We start from the raw sequence: 16,633 nt of genomic DNA, 5'->3' as shown, positions 1-16,633 counted from the left end.
CCTCCCATGCTTCGTGGAGAAATTTTAGAATACAATCATTGCATGTAAAATGAATTTATTATAATTATTAATCATGATCAGTCCTATGTGAATCAAAAGCAATTCAATGGTTGCGTAAAATGTGTAGTGTCACAGTTGCATAAAATCACTTCACAAAAAATAATTGTTCTTCTATAGTAAATCAAATGCTAAAATTATGACATCCTATCCTGCTAAAAGGATGAAAAAAATGCAGAGAAAATATGAATCGGGTTTAACTTCATCTTAAAAGCTAATTCAAAGAGAGGAGGTTTGCTAAATTTTATATTTATTACAAAGTTCTTATGGAGAATAACAAAAGGTACTAATGTAGCTCAAAATGGATAAAAGAAAAATTGTCAAGAGCTTTTGTTTTTAAGCATCATTTTGGTGTTGAAAATAAAGCAGCTGTTGCATGCACTTACAACTACTATTCCTCATGTGATGAGTATTCTATCTGCGGAACTGAACTCAATCTTCGCTTGCTAAAATTCTTGCTTCACTCAGATCCATCTTCAGCTATCGATCTTCGCTCAAATACCCTCTCCCTTGCCTTGATTGCCTGCAACGCAACAAGAATTCGCACAAAAAATCCTGAAAAGACCAGAACATCACCGAAAAAAAAAATAAAAAATATTGTTTACTAGTGGAGGCAAGTCCTGACCTGTTCTTCCCAATTCGTACAGGTTATTATGATACCAAGCAAAACATTTTGCAGAAAGGAACCAACTAGTATACCAATCCAAAGGCCTTTTCCTCCCATATTTAACCAAAATCCCAACATGGCTGCCACTGGCATTCCACAAATATAGAATGCTACTAGATTGACATAAGCCCCATAGTTCTGCCACCCACATCCCATAGCAATGCCTGCATATTTTTTCCAGAAGTATTAACAGATAATGTTCTGGTACTAATGAATTCAATTAACTATATTATTTCTCGCAGGAGATATATATTTTAATTGACCTGAAAGGGTCTCATCTAAGCTGCCCAAGATTACAGATATGCATACAAGAGGAGCCATGGCTGTGACATAATCCACAACTTGTTTCTCATTGCTGAAAACATAACCGAAGACATGCCTGGTGGCGAACAGGATTGAGCTCACTATTATTGATTGTGTGGTTGTGACAAACATCGCGCACCAGACAGCTACATAAGCTGCTCGTGCATTTCCAGCTCCCAATTCATTTGAAACTCTAGTGCTGTGTACCAGAAGCACAATCATCAATTGGTTGCAGAGCAGCAATATTCAACTGTTTTATGTGTAGGAGAGTTTTAAAATAAATAAACCTTGCTGCAGCACCTATTCCATCTGGTATTGTATAAAGTGTTGAGATGGTTGATAGACTGTTGAAAAAAGAAATGATATGTTGAGTGGATTCAAAGCAGAATAGGTGGGTGAATCTTATTAGCAGAAAAGAATAACATACCAAACAGAAAGAACAGACATTTCAAGCCTTGGATTTGGTAAAATCCCAGAAAGCATTGTAAGAAACTCAAATGACCACCATCCCAGGCTACAATCATCAACATGGTAAAAAAAATATATATATATATAATGTCAGGGAATAGGAAATTAAAGTACTTATGTATCTATCTGTAACAATTTCCGTTTTTGGGGTAAACTATATGAAAACAGAGGAGAAATTAATTACCAAATCATTGCAGCAGAAGGGATAGCTAAGCGAAAAAACTCTCCAATTCCTTGGAATAACTCCATGGACACTGAGGCACGAGTTTTTGCACAACTGGAAGAGAATCTCATGTAGAATGCAAGTAAAATCACATTTAACCAATATGAAATGCCAATTGAAAATGCTGCACCAAGGTTACCAAGTCCTGAACTGAACACAAGAATCCAGCAGACAAGAATGTGGAAACAAAGAGTAAATAAGGAGCTTATAATCAAGGGAAATATCAAACTCTGCATCTGAAAATATCGAACGACTGCTTGAAGGGTTGCGTAGCCAAAGAGTGCAGGAATCAGACAGGTAGTAAATTTAGCAGCTTCTTGTGAGATTAAAGGGTCTTGGCCTATGAAAACAAGGATTTTTCCCATGCAGATCCATAAGATAGAGAGAGGGATACAAACAACATTGAGAGAAAATATAGCAGTATAGATTTGAATTCCAAATTGTCGATACTGCTTGGCTCCATAAGCTTGCCCACATAGAGTTTCCAGTGCACTTGACATCCCAAACTGTTAGCCATTGCATGGTAAATTAAATTAACAAATCATGATTTATGCTCATATCAAATCTTGGCACCCCATTTTATCTAAAAATTTTCGAAATACCAAAAAAAAAAAAATAAGGGAACTTACGGTGAGACTGAAGCCAGTGACAACAGAGAAGGACATAGCTATGGCGGTGCTAGAAAGAAAGAGTTGACCAAGATGACCCACCATCATTATGGAAATAATTTGCAAGAAATAGTGTGATAAATTTACAACCACCATAGGTCCTGCTATATATGCCATCCTCTTCACTTCCTCAATCAACCCTCTCCATGATATCCTCTGAGTTTTCTCTTCTCCAGCCTCTCCCAGTAGAATTTGCTTCTCCATTTTGTTCTTTGTACTGAAGAAAAAGAAAAAAGAGAGAGTTTTAAATCTTAAATTAAATTTTCTTACACCATTATATGTCTACACACTGGAATCAAGACACAATCTATCATAGATTGAGTCTGGATGAAAAAAAAAATCTCCACTTTAAAGAAATCATAAAAACGTTTAATTTATTTAAAATATAAAAAATACTTTATTATTTAAAATGGGCTTAGTTGTTTGTATTATGTTTTTTTTTTTTTTTTGCTGTTAATGATCAATCCAAACGCGTTTCGGTGGGCTGTAAAATAAAACAAAATATCATCTAATTTATTTGTCTCATTATATGACCATAAATAATTAAAAAAATTTTACATTTTATTTCTTATTTTAGCCTGTGACTATTTTGATTCTCTTCGGTCACAATAAAAATTCAAAGAATTATAAATATATCTGATATATATATTATCTTTCATAATTATATGAGTTTTATTTTTTTTATTATAAAAAAAAATTATTTTTTATAATAAAATAAATATTATTTTTTAATATTTTAAATATATTTAATAATTAGCTCAAAAATTCATGCGGGAAGGCTATGCAACATCTAATTTGCCTCTTCATTAGGGATTTTTCATGTTATACTTTAAATTTTATAATTATTTTATTATTTTCTTATAATTTATGCAAATTATATATTTTATAACTTAATATCTAAAGGGACAAACTTCTAATGATAAAATATGATCGCATGCCTTTTTCAAAAGTTTTTTTTTTTAAATTTCAAAAGTTAATATAAAAGTTCTCAAAATAATAAAAAAAGACTAAATTATATTAGAGTCAATAGTTAATATCCTTCGTTAAAAAAAAATTTCTAAAGAATTATTTTATTGGTAATAAATTTCGCAGGTTCCTTGGCCTTTGGGGGTTTCAACCAAAATCAATCCGAATTTATTTGAATTGGTTTCAATTAGATCATGATTTCTGGCCGATTCCAATTTAATTTTGAAGTGATTTTGATTTTGATTTTGATTCTCAATATGAATTTTATATCAACATTCTTGAAATTTTTAAATTTAATAAAATTATAAATAAAAGTCAAATATTATTTTTATTAATATATAAATTTATTACAACAAAGTGTAAAAATAAAATAAAATAAGTAATAAAAATATATAATTTAACTATATAATTTCTTAGTTAACATGAAAATAATAATTTATTTTTCTTTTTTTTTTTCGCAATATTACAATCAATCGTAGTTATCAATAACAAAACATATAATTACAGTCTTATTGTACATGATAAACTTATAAGCATTTTAAAATATGACGTGTCATGTAATTATAACCATTCATGAATTACCAAACTCAAGAATTTATTTTAATTAAATAATATCGTGTTTCAACCTTTAATAATTAAAATAATTGGATAAAATTATTAAAATGTAATAAAATTTAACTTTTTTGTCAAGAGGCTTAATAATAATAATAATAATAATAATAATAATAATAATAATAATAATAATAATAATATTGTGACGACAACAACAAAATTCATAAAAATTCATCAATTAAAAAGAAATTCTTTTTAGATATTTCTATACCTTAAATATCAAAGAGTATAATTTTAAATTCATTAGATTTTAATAAAATTAAAAATTAAAATTTTATTAATTAATTTTAAAAATTTATATTATGTACCTTATTTGAAAACGATCTAAAAATTAAAAATGTTTGCAATCATCTAAATAATCTCAAAAATATGTTAAAAAAATAAGATTTTAAAAGTTTTGAATCTAGCATTCTGATTTAGAATTGCAAATTCTAATTCTGATTTAGAAAGAGAACTAGTTATGATCTGATTTAAGAAACGAAACTGTTAACCCAATTTAATCAAGAATTCCTAATCTTGATTCGATTCACAGTCCAAACTGGACCGTGACCAGGTCTATTACAATCAATTTCAGAAAACTGATTAAGTTCACCTTCAATTCTTAAAAAATATATATATATATATATTCCAAGCAAAGTTTTATCTATTACAAACTACCACATACAAAATTAGCTAAATTTCTTGTTCATATTGTAAGATTTTCCACTGAAGATCTTCCTTGAAATATCCTTTCTCTTGCCTTGCTTGCCTGCAATATATATATATAGTTACATATCAAGAAAAAAAAATCAATAATCAATTTTTTTTAACTTCTTTGCTATAGTTTCCATGGAAAAAAGCTCAAGAAATGGAGGGATTCCCCACCTGTTTTTCCCAATCCGTATAAATGATGACTAAAGAAAGCAGTACTGCTTGCAAAAGTGCCCCAATACTTATGCCAATCCAAAGGCCTCTTCCTTTGAGCTGGAACAAAAATCCAAGTATGGCTGCTGCTGGAACTCCACACAGATATAGTGCTGCTAGATTGATGTAAGCTCCTATATGCTGCCAACCACAGCCCCTTGCAACACCTGATAAATCAATACAACCCTTTATTTTCAGAAATTTATCGTTTGTAACTTAAAGCATTAATTTGCTTAATTATTTGATATTTGACAGGAAAACCTGAAAAGACGCCTTGTAATCCATCTATGATAACAGACAAACAAACCAGAGGAGCCATGGATGATACAGAGTCCACCACTTCTTTCTCGCTGCTAAAAGTGTAGCCAAATATATGCCGGCTTGCAAAGAGAGTTCCGCTCACCAGAATCAACTCTGCAGCCGTAATAAACATCATACACCAGACAGCTTTGCGTGCCACTTGTGGTTTCCCAGCTCCTAATTCATTTGAGACTCTAGTGCTGCACAGATAATTGCATGTGGAGTCCTGAGTTCAGTATCCAGTCCATTCCTCCCTCCCAAAGAAAAAGAGAAAAAACAAAAAGCTGTACGTGTAAAGGAGCAAACCTCACTCCAGCACTTAGCCCATATGGAAATGAATAGAGGGTTGCAATCGTGGTAAGACTGTTTGCAAGATTTGAAAATATTAAGTTTGATCAAACATATATGTAAGGAAAAACTTACATAAACCCAGTTTATCAGAGTTAAGATAGAAATGCGAGACTGGATATAAACAAAAATTTCCCGATTGCTGTTGCAGTAAGATGATATCACACGGACAGTTAATAGTAAGGGATAGATTACCATATAGACAGGACTGAAGTCTCAAGCTGTGGATTTGGTAAGAGGCCTGACAGCAAGATTACAAATTCATATGACCACCATTGCAGGCTACGGTTATCAACAAGAAACACAAACGTTAAGGGTTGTCTGAGGACAGAATTAATAGTATTAATCACTCTTTAAGCTAAATAGTGGGTTCAAAAAAATAAAAGAAGGGTGATAATTTACCAAATCATTACAGCAGAAGGGAGGGCGAAGCGGAAGAACTCCCCAACTCCCTGGAACAGCTCCATAGAAATTGGAACACGAGTTTTTGCACACGCAGAAGAAAATTTCATGTATGATGCAAGAAAAATCACATTCAACCAATGCGAAATACTGATAGCCAATGCCCCTCCAAGGTTTTTAAGTCCAGATTTGAATACTAGGATCCAACATAAGGGTACGTGCAAACAAAGTGTAATACAACAGCTTATGAGCATGGGAATGGTTAAGCTCTGTGTTTGATAGTATCGAGTAAGCGGCTGAAAAATTGCATAAGCAAAGAGAGCCGGAACAAGTAAGCTTGTAAATTTGCCGGCTTCATGAGCAATTAATGGATCTTGGCCAAGTAGTATGAGCAGCTTTTCCATGTTGAACCACAGCAAAGACACAGCAAGAGCGACTAAGATTAGAGAGAAGATAGCACTGTAAGTTTGGGTTCCAAGTTTCCGATATTGCTCTGCCCCATATGCTTGCCCACACAGAGTTTCTAGAGCACTTGCCATTCCAACCTGTAATAAAAGATTTAATTGCTAATAATTACTAATTCGAATCATTTCATTCAATATCTCTGCTATTCAAATCAGATTTTCTGTTCAAGATTTTGTTTAACTTCTATTTTTTTTATTGGGAGAAAGATTTGGGCAGAACCCATTACTCCAGGTAAAATTATCTACCAAAAGGCAGCATTCGCTTGAATCAGGATACTAATTTCTGGGTTTTTCACTTCTTGCGAATCTTCTAGCTTTAATGACCATGCATTCAAGTGAAGTTAGAACTTACACGCAGGACAAAGAAAAGATCGTCAAGAAACATGAGCCATAAGGAAAACTTAGATATGGGAAGACACAAATGGATATTTTAATTACCATGAGACTGAAGCCAGTAACAGAAGAGAGAGAGATGGCTATGGCGCTGCTAGAGAGAGCAAGTTCACCGAGGTGACCCACCATCATCATTGATATAACGTTAATCAAGTAAAGGGATAAAGTCACAGCCACCATGGGACCTGCTATATAACATAGTTTTTTGCATTCTTGAGTGAACACATCCCAAGTTAGAGCTGAACTTTGCGTTTCATCTTCTCTCTGTTTTGGTAGTAAAGTCTCCTCCAAGCTTTTCTCTGAGTCTTCCATGGATTCCTAGCTGCCTGTCACAGGGAGTCGAATAAGAGCAACAGGACAATGAAATTAATGGAGGGAAGATAAAGAAAGGGTAGGTACCAACCATTGGATTTTTCACTAGCGGCTAAGGTTTTTTTGGGAAGTATCACATCATGGATCCATCCAGCTAAGCTTTCTTTTAAATTTAGAATTAACAGTCCATCGTTTGAAAAAAAAAATTAAAGGAGAACAACCCAATATGCTAGTCCAGATGAGAACTTCCATTTTTATCTATTAGTATTTGATTTAATTTATGTCAGAGAAATGCGTACTTAAAATTATTTGACATAGACATAGAAATATGTTATTAATTTAACTAATTAAAATATAAAATTAACAATAGACTAAGTTGAACATAAGAGCAGACGTCAATTTTAGCATTATTTCATTTTCAAAATAAAAAGCTATTTAATACCCATGCCACTATTGTCATTATTGTTCTCCCTCCCTGGCTAATTGTTTTTTTTTTTAATATTTTCCAGATTATTCCAACCCAATAAATTATAATTAATTTTATTCGTATCGAGTTAACTCATTAAAAAGTAACGTATTCTCAATGGGTATCTTCTTCATTCACGATGATCAAACACTCAACTTCATTTAAGATATATTAATTTATTTTTTTAATTTTAATTTTATCTCTTTTAAGCATAATAATTATTTTTATAATTTTTTATAACTTATTTTATCACTTTCTTTTCTTTTTCTTAATTAAATAAGATAAAGAACAATTTAATTAAATTAAAAATATTTTTATTATAATTTAAATAATTTCATTATTTTATTAATTACTGTATAAAAATATTAAATAAAAAACAAAAATAAATGGAGGGAATATTACGTTTTGATCTCACTGCTGTTGTTAATAGATTATGTATCAAATACATAAGAAATAAAACTATCAAAATCTTGAATCCCACATTAAAATTATATTAAAAAAAAATCCTTTTAAAAGATTTAAAAGTAAGTAATTATATAATATTTAATGTAGGCATTTTCAATTAGTGCTTGAGATTTGTTTTTATGCTAATGGCAGCACATGAATAAGGAACGATGTTGTTTACAATTAATTGCGAGTGGTGAGCTTTTGATTGAAATATTCTCTCCCACTTAAACTCAATGACAAATGACAACAACCACTTCATTCCCTTGTGCTGGATGATGTGGACAAATCATCCAATTGTATACATAGCTTTTTTTTGTGTTTTTCGTTAAGACTCAAACACAGGTGACTCCAAATTTTTAAAATAAAGATTTAATTGAGTTTAGTTTAGTTGTATTAAAACTTAAATATATAATTTTTTTTTCTAATAGACAAAAAGTGTTTAATTTAATTTATATATATGAGTTAAATCTATTTATGAATCAAAAATATTAATAAATTAGTGGTTGAATTAATTTATAAATTTAAAAAATATTTAAAATGAATTAAAAGTTATAAATAATAATTTATTTATTTATTTTAAATTTATATTTTAATTAAATAAAATTTTATATTATCTTAATAATTTTTTTTAAAATATTAATACTACATTTATTTTCATTACAACTGCTACAGCATTTAATTATATATTTTTATTATTTTAATAAATTAAATTATTTTTAAATATTTTTTAATTAAATACTTAAATTATTTAAAAATTAATTTTAAATAATTTTTTTAAATAATTATTTATTTATTTTCAAATTAATTTATAAATTAAAAAAATATATTATAAGTCAAAAGTTCATAATGCTTTTCCCTGCAAAATCAATTCGGGATGCAACTCAACTCATTATTAAATTATTATTATTAAATCATATTTTAAAGTTAAATTATTATCGATCAATAACTAAATAAATTATAAATGAATCAAACCGAATGAAAGTTGATTTTGAAAAACTCATATATATTTATTTTATTAAAAATTTTTTGAGCTCAAATTAAATATCAATAAGTTTAAACTTAATTTGTTTAAAAAATGAATCGAGTCATACTAAATTTTTATTAAATTAAGTTTCAAATAATTCTTGCAAATAACTCGACTCATTTGCAACTTAGTGAATTTTTAGTTTAAGGTTATAAAGTTTAAACTAAGTAATTTTTATATAAAAATTAATTTAATTAAAAAATTAAATTTAAATTATAAATAACTATATTTTAATTTATAAATACATTATATTATAGTTTTAAATAATATATTAATTTTAAAATATTTATAAATAAAATAAATATTATATTACGTTGAAATACAATAATTAATAAAAATATATTTATAAATAAGCATGCTTGAACCTTAATGAATTTAAGTTCAACTCATTTATCAAACAAGCCAAAAGATAAGATTTTCAAGGTGAATTGAATTAAGTTGAGTCTAAAATAACTTAATTCATCACCCTTATATATAAATATGAGAAAATGTAATATGATTTTTTATTTAAATTCAATTAATATTTAAATTTAAGATATCATAGTTTTAAAATAATTTTAATATCATCAAATTAAAATTAATTGATAAAATATAATAATTTTTTTTTTTACAAAAACTTAAAATTTTAATATTATTTTACATTGCTTTACGTGAAATTTTTCCACCTTATAATATATATCGATAAATGCAAGACTGTCAATTATTATTGTTCAAATTTAATTAATTCAATATTCAAAACCTATATCTTTTATTTTTCAATGTGTATATATATATAATGCATTTTGGTTCTTAATCAAGAAACTATATAAGGTCTCCCATGTTGATTTGTTAGTCTGAGTCACTTTTTAGTTAATATATAAAACTTCAAATTTAAGAGGATACCAATCCTTGCAGAACAAGGGAAAGTTATGGTAGATTTGAAGATCTTCCGTGCTTAATTTAACAGGACAAGGAATCTACTGTTAACTAGGAATGATAACAGGTAGAGTATCTGCGAAAATTACTTTATTCGAACTCGAATCTAATTAATATTCTCAAAATTTGAATCTGCCCTGAATCAAATTAAAATTTATTCTTAATTACCTGAATTCGTTCTAAACCCGATTATTATTATCCGATAAATATCTGAACCTATTTAATTTTATATATTTTTTACCCAACATAAAAAATCTATATCCGACTCTAATCCATCGCGGGTATTAAATTTTAAATCCGAATCCATTTTAAACCCGATTATATATTATCTAAACCTATCTTATTAAAATTCGATCAAATCAGATAATCACAAAAACTTGACTTGTTATCAACCCTACTGTGAACCTTAGATCTCAATCAATTTGAATGAAGGCAACAGGTTTAAATTGCAAGAAAAATAAATAAAACTCGATTTACTAATTTCAAGGTTACTATTGGTGTTATTGTTTCCTTGTAGTAAATCAAGTCGAGTTTTAAAGAGTTCAAGGTTGCTTCATAAAAATTTATTCAAATTCGAGTCAAACTCGAGTTCAATTCGTGTCAAACTCAAGCCGAATATTTATAAGTTTAAATTTAGCTTGTTCACAAAACGTAATTTTAATTAGCTCTCATATAAAAAATAACATAATTTTCATAAAAAAATTAATTTTAAATTATAAATAAATATATATTTAATAAATATATTTTATATATTAATTATATCATAATTTTAAACCATATATATTTTTAGAACATTTCGAAATAAAATAATAAAAATTTACAATATAATGAAATACAATAATTAATATAAATTTTTTATAAATAAGCATGTCTACGAGTGTATTCAACGAGCGTATTTACGAGCTATCCCACGAAACTATAAATGCGCCAGCTCACAAGTTTTATCGGATCAAATACTAATAAACTCGAATTAGGCTCATCTATTGAGTCTAAAATTTGAACTTGAACTCAATTCATTTTCTAAATGAGTTAAACCGAGCTGAATTTTTATCGAATTGAGCTTCAAAAAACTCGTATAAACTAATTTTTTTGTACATTACCATACTCGTTATGTATACTCGTAATTTAATTTATTTTATATATAATATTTTGTTAATTTTTTATATATAATATAATATTATTATAGTATTATAAATAATATATTTAATTATTTAAATTAAAATATTAATTGTAATGTTAATTTAATTAATTATATAAATAAATATTAATTAATTGTATACTCAACTAAACTAAACTAAACTAAATTTTTATCCCAAAATTTAGAATTGACTATATGGATTCTCTTTCTCCACTCTAAATGATTTTAGGTTAAGTCATCGGAAATATGCTTCTAAATTATATTATACTACAATATATTATACAATCCCAACTACAATATTAGTCCATCAATTGTATTTGGGTAATTATTCAGCATGCATTCCTTGTATTTGTTACCGTATTAGTCCATATCTTTTAATTCACATTATTCCATTGTCAACCAAAGATCTTCCTCCAAATAACCTTTCCCTTGCCATGCTTGCCTGCATTCCAGAGAACAATCTATATATCAATGACCAAAATTTCTTGCAGCATCCCAAAGCAGCTGTTAAAGGCTATGGATTGGATAACATACCTGTCTTTCCCAATCTAAGCAGCTCGTAACAGCAGCAAGAAGAATTGTTTGTGTAAAGGCACCAACTAGTATTCCAATCCAAAGGCCCATACCTCCTAACTTCACCCAGAAACCCAATATTGCAGCCACTGGAATCCCACAAAGATAGAAGGCCGCCAGGTTGATAAAAGCCCCCACATGCTGCCATCCACAACCCCTTGCAACTCCTGAAACAAGCTCAAGGAATGTTATACACAAATTGATGCATAATTTTTTTTTTTTAACTCATATCCTCACGGATTTGGAGATAACTCCATTACTGTTGAGCTGAAACTCATTGGTTAGATTGATGCAGAACTTGCATTTCTACAAAAAAGAATACTTATTGACAGAGAAAAGGAGTTCTTACCTGAAAGCACCCCTTGTAAGCTATCCATTATGGCTGACAAACAAACCAGAGGAGCCATGGTCGTGACATAATCCACTACTTCCTTTTCATTGCTGAAAACATAGCCGAAAACATGGCGGGTGGCAAAGAGGGTCGCACTTACTATAGTAGTCTCCACTATTGCAAGAAACAACACAGCATAAACAGCAAAATGTGCTAGTTGTGAGTTTCCTGCTCCTAGTTCATTTGAGACTCTAGTGCTATGTATAAAACAAGATATTATCAAATGCGATAAAAAGATCATCAGTTATATTATACAATGAAGCTAAATGGCATCTATGTGCATGTATTAGTACAAAGCCAGACCTTACTGCAGCACCAAATCCATATGGAATTGCATAGAGTGTAGAAATAGTTGTGAGACTGTAGAAGAAAAAGAGAGAATATATCAGAAAAAATGGAATTCTATTCCAAGAATTGCTTGCTAATTAATAATTGCTAATCACATTTTCAAAGTGAACCATACTAGCCTGAATGAAAACATACCACACAGATAGGACTGAAGTTTCAAGCTCTGGATTTGGTAAGAGTCCTGAGAGCAACACAAGCAGCTCAAATGACCACCATTCAAGGCTACAATCATCAACGCGATTAATGCATCAAACATTATAAATGCCTGCTATAATAATAATAATAATAATAATAATAATAATAACTTTTTCTATGATAAGTATACGCAGAGAAAAGAGAGATTAATTACCAGATCATCACGGCAGAAGGGATAGCAAAGCGAAAGAATTCTCCGATCCCGTGGAATAACTCCATAGAAATTTGGGCACGAGTTTTGGCACAGGCGGAAGAGTACTTCATGTATAGTCCAAGAAAAATTACATTCAGCCAATCTGAAATACAAATCGCAAAAGCTGCTCCAACGTTTTCTAGTCCTGACTTGAATACTAAAACCCAACAGAGAGGTATGTGGAAAAAAAGTGCCCCACAAGAGCTTAGGAGCATTGGGAAGATCAAATTCTGTGTCTGAAAGTATCGAACAAGAGGCTGAAGAGTTGCATAGGCAAAGAGTGCAGGAACTAGCCACATTGTAAATTTACCAGCTTCATGTGAAATTGTAGGGTCTTGGCCAATGAAAACAAGTATCTTTCCCATGTTAATCCATATCACAGAAAGAGGGATGCAAACTAGGATTAAGCAGAATATAGCAGTCTGAGTTTGAATTCCTAGCTTTTGATATTGTTTAGCTCCATAAGCTTGTCCACATAAAGTTTCTAATGCACTTGCCATCCCCAGCTGTGTGATAAATACAAAAATCACAAGGTTCTGTTACTGGCAAACTACAACTCATATTATTTCTAACATAAAATCGAATCTGCATTAAAATTTTGCTTGTGGTGCTTGATGTTTTCTCTATTTGTTCCAAACAAATAATTCTTACCTTATTGACTCTTAATAGTGACAAGATTTTTTTTTACCATTACTGTTAATTTCATGTTTCTATGTGATAGTATTTTTTATAGTTCATAAAACCAGCTATTAGATTCAGTGGTCGAGCACTTTTAACGTATTACAAGATATACCAATAATAAAAAAAAAAAGTTCATAAAACCAGCCATTGGATTCAATGTACAAATTCCAAAGTCCTTATCACCCGAATGATATATAGCATATATACTAGTTTATTTATCCCATTTGTATATATGATAGTTTTCTCATTATAAAAGACAAAGGGCAAATATATTTCAAAGAAATTTAATGGTAGAGGACAATATCAAATCTGACAAGTTACAGTAGTGTCGCATCCAGCTCACTGATCTACTTGCTTCCCAAGGTTTTGAATGATGAATTTATTTAATGGTATTATAACATATGGAATTGGCTTTTGTAGAAAAAACTGAAAAAAGACGGAGGAAAACAAAAGCCTTTTTTTTTTTTGACAATGACTCACTAAAACCATGAATTGAGAGGTAGAATCCAATTTTGTTTCTCCTGCGTTAACTACCTTACACTCTCTAAATCCCCATGCACACTAAATTTTCACTTGTCAAAACCAATTATAACCCTTTTGAGGGGAAAAAAAAACAACTATTATATTCTCTAATGTTTGGTGGTGACAGCTTAAATCAGGAAGTCAATATCTAACATGGGCATGAATTTGCAAAGAAAATCACTATACATCTAAGTGATGTCTTTCTTTTGCCATTAAAAAGTATATATAGATTGAAAAAAAAATCATGAAAAGAAAATGATGCCAACAAAGTTGTACAATATGCTATCATTAAATTTTTAATGTTTAGTATGACTTTGGGGAAAGTCCACAGTCCATGGTTTTCAGTTTTCTATTTTCTCACGATAAGCTATAATTAAGCTTGTTCAGGATATCCTTATCAGCATATCCTAAGTTTATATCTATTGTTGCTCTCAGAAAAGAACGTTTATCCATAAAAAAATTGGTCAAGTTAAAAACTCAATATTATAAGTAAGATCTAAAGATAAGGATTATGCATGTTCAGCTTGAGTTCTTCTACTGAACACATAAATGGAGAAACCAACTAGGCTACACCACCAGTAAATCTACTTTCTTTTCTCGCCAAACAAAATATGGGTTTTCTATTTAAAGTTGAGACTATTAAAAGAATTGTAAACAGACAATAACATATTCGGCATACAAACCAACACCGCAGAAGTAGACAAAGTATACCTATAAACAAGAATTAATTTAGACAGAAAACAGGTTGGATTCTTATTCTTAACGATGCACATTAATTCAAGAAAGAGAAAGAAAAAAAAAATAAAGAAGGGTTAAAAAAAATCAGCAATTCAGCATTGAAAATGGCAGATAGAAGAACCCAAAAACAAAATGATGAGAAAAGGTGGAAAGGGCATGGAGGGGAGGGGAAAGAAGAAAAGGACTTACGATGAGACTAAAACCAGTGACACTAGAGAGAGAAATGGCTATGGCGGTGCTAGAGAGAGCAAGTTCACCAAGGTGACCAACCATAGTCATGGAAATAACTTGCAAGAGGTACTGAGAGAGAACCACAGCGACCATGGGTCCTGCTATGAAACCCATTTTTTTCACTTCTTGACAGAACAATTGCCATGTTAGAGTAGCTGAAGAATCGCCATCTCTTTCGTCGTATATCTCTTTGATAAAGAGACTCTCTTCCATGCCCTTATTCTCTGCTGTGTCTCCCATGGAAATAATTATATGGGTTGTTCCTATTAGCCTGCTCTGTTTTCAGGCACTCTCGATTGCTGGCTGTCTCAGTATTTTGAGATTGGAATTTGAGTAGAAGAGATGAAAATGAAAATTTCTTGCCTAGAAAACACAAAGCATGCAGGGTTATATATTTAATAGGTGATCCATTAACTGTTTTGAGTTTATAATAAATTAAGTAATTATAAATTTTACATCGAAAAAATTATAAATATAAGTGATTAATTAAATATTAATTTAATTAATTATTTTAATATATAAAATAATTTAATTATTTATATAAATTTAAATTAAAATAAATTAATTATAATTCCATTGACACTGATCTTTAATTTAACAAGTAAAAGTTGGCGTTGATCGACTAAGAAAAATCCTTAAAAAGGAGGATACAGTGACTGGGTGACAGACATGATAGAAGCTTTTTCCAATCCATAGTGAAAGAAAAAAAACTCTTGACGCAGGGATTGTGGGAAAATTTTTCTCAAACCAGAGTAAATTCTGACAAAGCGTCAAATTTTTTAGCAAAACTGACATTTAAAATGGCGGGTTGCAAGCCGACACTGACAGTGGGGGTATAATGAAAACACCACGGCTTGGATACGTTTAGCAAATGGAGTTGAAAAATAAATTTAGAATGAGAAGATAATGGAATACTATCTTTCACACAAAAGTAGTGTCTGAAAAAAAAAATATTTATAATATGAAAAATGAATTATGTGAAAAATAATGGATATACGCCCAATATATTTAATAATATCTACTTTAAAAGTTTAATTAATTTCTAAACTTTCAAGTCAATAAAGTTGGTTCTATCTCCCTTAAAAAAAAAATTATTATTATTATTATTATTATTATTATACAAGTACCAACTTTTAATAGAATTTTGAATTATCCATAATAAAGAATTTTTAATACAGTAGATTTTATTTTATGCAAATTATTTTATTATTTTTTATTTACTAAAATTTTTTTAAGAATTTAAGAAATAAATAGAATCTTTCAATCAGTGATACAAAGAAATATTTTAGATCTATGTTGAATTGCTAAATACCCATATTAATGAAATGTATTTCATTCTAATGGTAATAAATTCAATTAGATTTCAATTAATCTTGAAAAATTCATTGTATTGATATTTATCAAATTTAGTACCAATAAATCACTTTTTATCTGTATGGCAATTTTTTTTAAAAATAATCATTGAACATTTCCGTACTAATTATATGTATCTATAATTTAATAAATTTTTATTAATTTTTTATGTGATATAACACTATTATATTATTATTATTATTATTATTATTATTATTATTATTATTATTATTATTCATGACATGTATATTGCGTATGCATCTTATTATTTTTAAATTTAAATTAATTAAAATTAAATTATATCAATGAATTTAAAAATTTATAAACTTACG

The 16,633-nt window shown here is 29.3% G+C and overlaps 3 protein-coding genes across 3 annotated transcripts; all 3 read right to left on the bottom strand.

Moving 5' to 3' along the window:
- Positions 1–376: 376 nt before the first annotated feature.
- Positions 377–2,724, bottom strand: LOC110663587 (protein DETOXIFICATION 14). The gene is made up of 7 exons (XM_021822951.2): positions 2,348–2,724; positions 1,680–2,224; positions 1,455–1,541; positions 1,315–1,371; positions 988–1,226; positions 683–888; positions 377–580 (listed from the first exon to the last, which is right to left on the bottom strand). Exons 1-7 carry the CDS (start codon positions 2,588–2,590, stop codon positions 518–520), a joined length of 1,440 nt encoding a protein of 479 aa, XP_021678643.2. The 5' UTR covers positions 2,591–2,724; the 3' UTR covers positions 377–517.
- Positions 2,725–4,459: 1,735 nt separating this feature from the next.
- On the bottom strand, positions 4,460–7,164 carry LOC110663588 (protein DETOXIFICATION 12). Its single transcript, XM_021822953.2, has 7 exons — positions 6,820–7,164; positions 5,918–6,462; positions 5,711–5,797; positions 5,474–5,530; positions 5,129–5,367; positions 4,829–5,034; positions 4,460–4,712 (listed from the first exon to the last, which is right to left on the bottom strand). The coding sequence occupies exons 1-7, from the start codon at positions 7,084–7,086 to the stop codon at positions 4,650–4,652; spliced, it is 1,464 nt and encodes a 487-aa protein (XP_021678645.2). The 5' UTR covers positions 7,087–7,164; the 3' UTR covers positions 4,460–4,649.
- A 4,169-nt stretch (positions 7,165–11,333) lies between these two features.
- On the bottom strand, positions 11,334–15,352 carry LOC110663589 (protein DETOXIFICATION 12). Its single transcript, XM_021822954.2, has 7 exons — positions 14,907–15,352; positions 12,738–13,282; positions 12,524–12,610; positions 12,344–12,400; positions 11,999–12,237; positions 11,611–11,816; positions 11,334–11,518 (listed from the first exon to the last, which is right to left on the bottom strand). The coding sequence occupies exons 1-7, from the start codon at positions 15,186–15,188 to the stop codon at positions 11,456–11,458; spliced, it is 1,479 nt and encodes a 492-aa protein (XP_021678646.2). The 5' UTR covers positions 15,189–15,352; the 3' UTR covers positions 11,334–11,455.
- Between the last annotated feature and the right edge of the window lie 1,281 nt (positions 15,353–16,633).

This window comes from Hevea brasiliensis, chromosome 13 (genome assembly GCF_030052815.1).
Source record: "Hevea brasiliensis isolate MT/VB/25A 57/8 chromosome 13, ASM3005281v1, whole genome shotgun sequence".
Classification (NCBI taxonomy): Eukaryota; Viridiplantae; Streptophyta; class Magnoliopsida; order Malpighiales; family Euphorbiaceae; genus Hevea; species Hevea brasiliensis.
The sequence above is the reverse complement of the archived record's forward strand: the minus strand, read 5'-3'. Positions and strand labels throughout refer to the sequence as shown.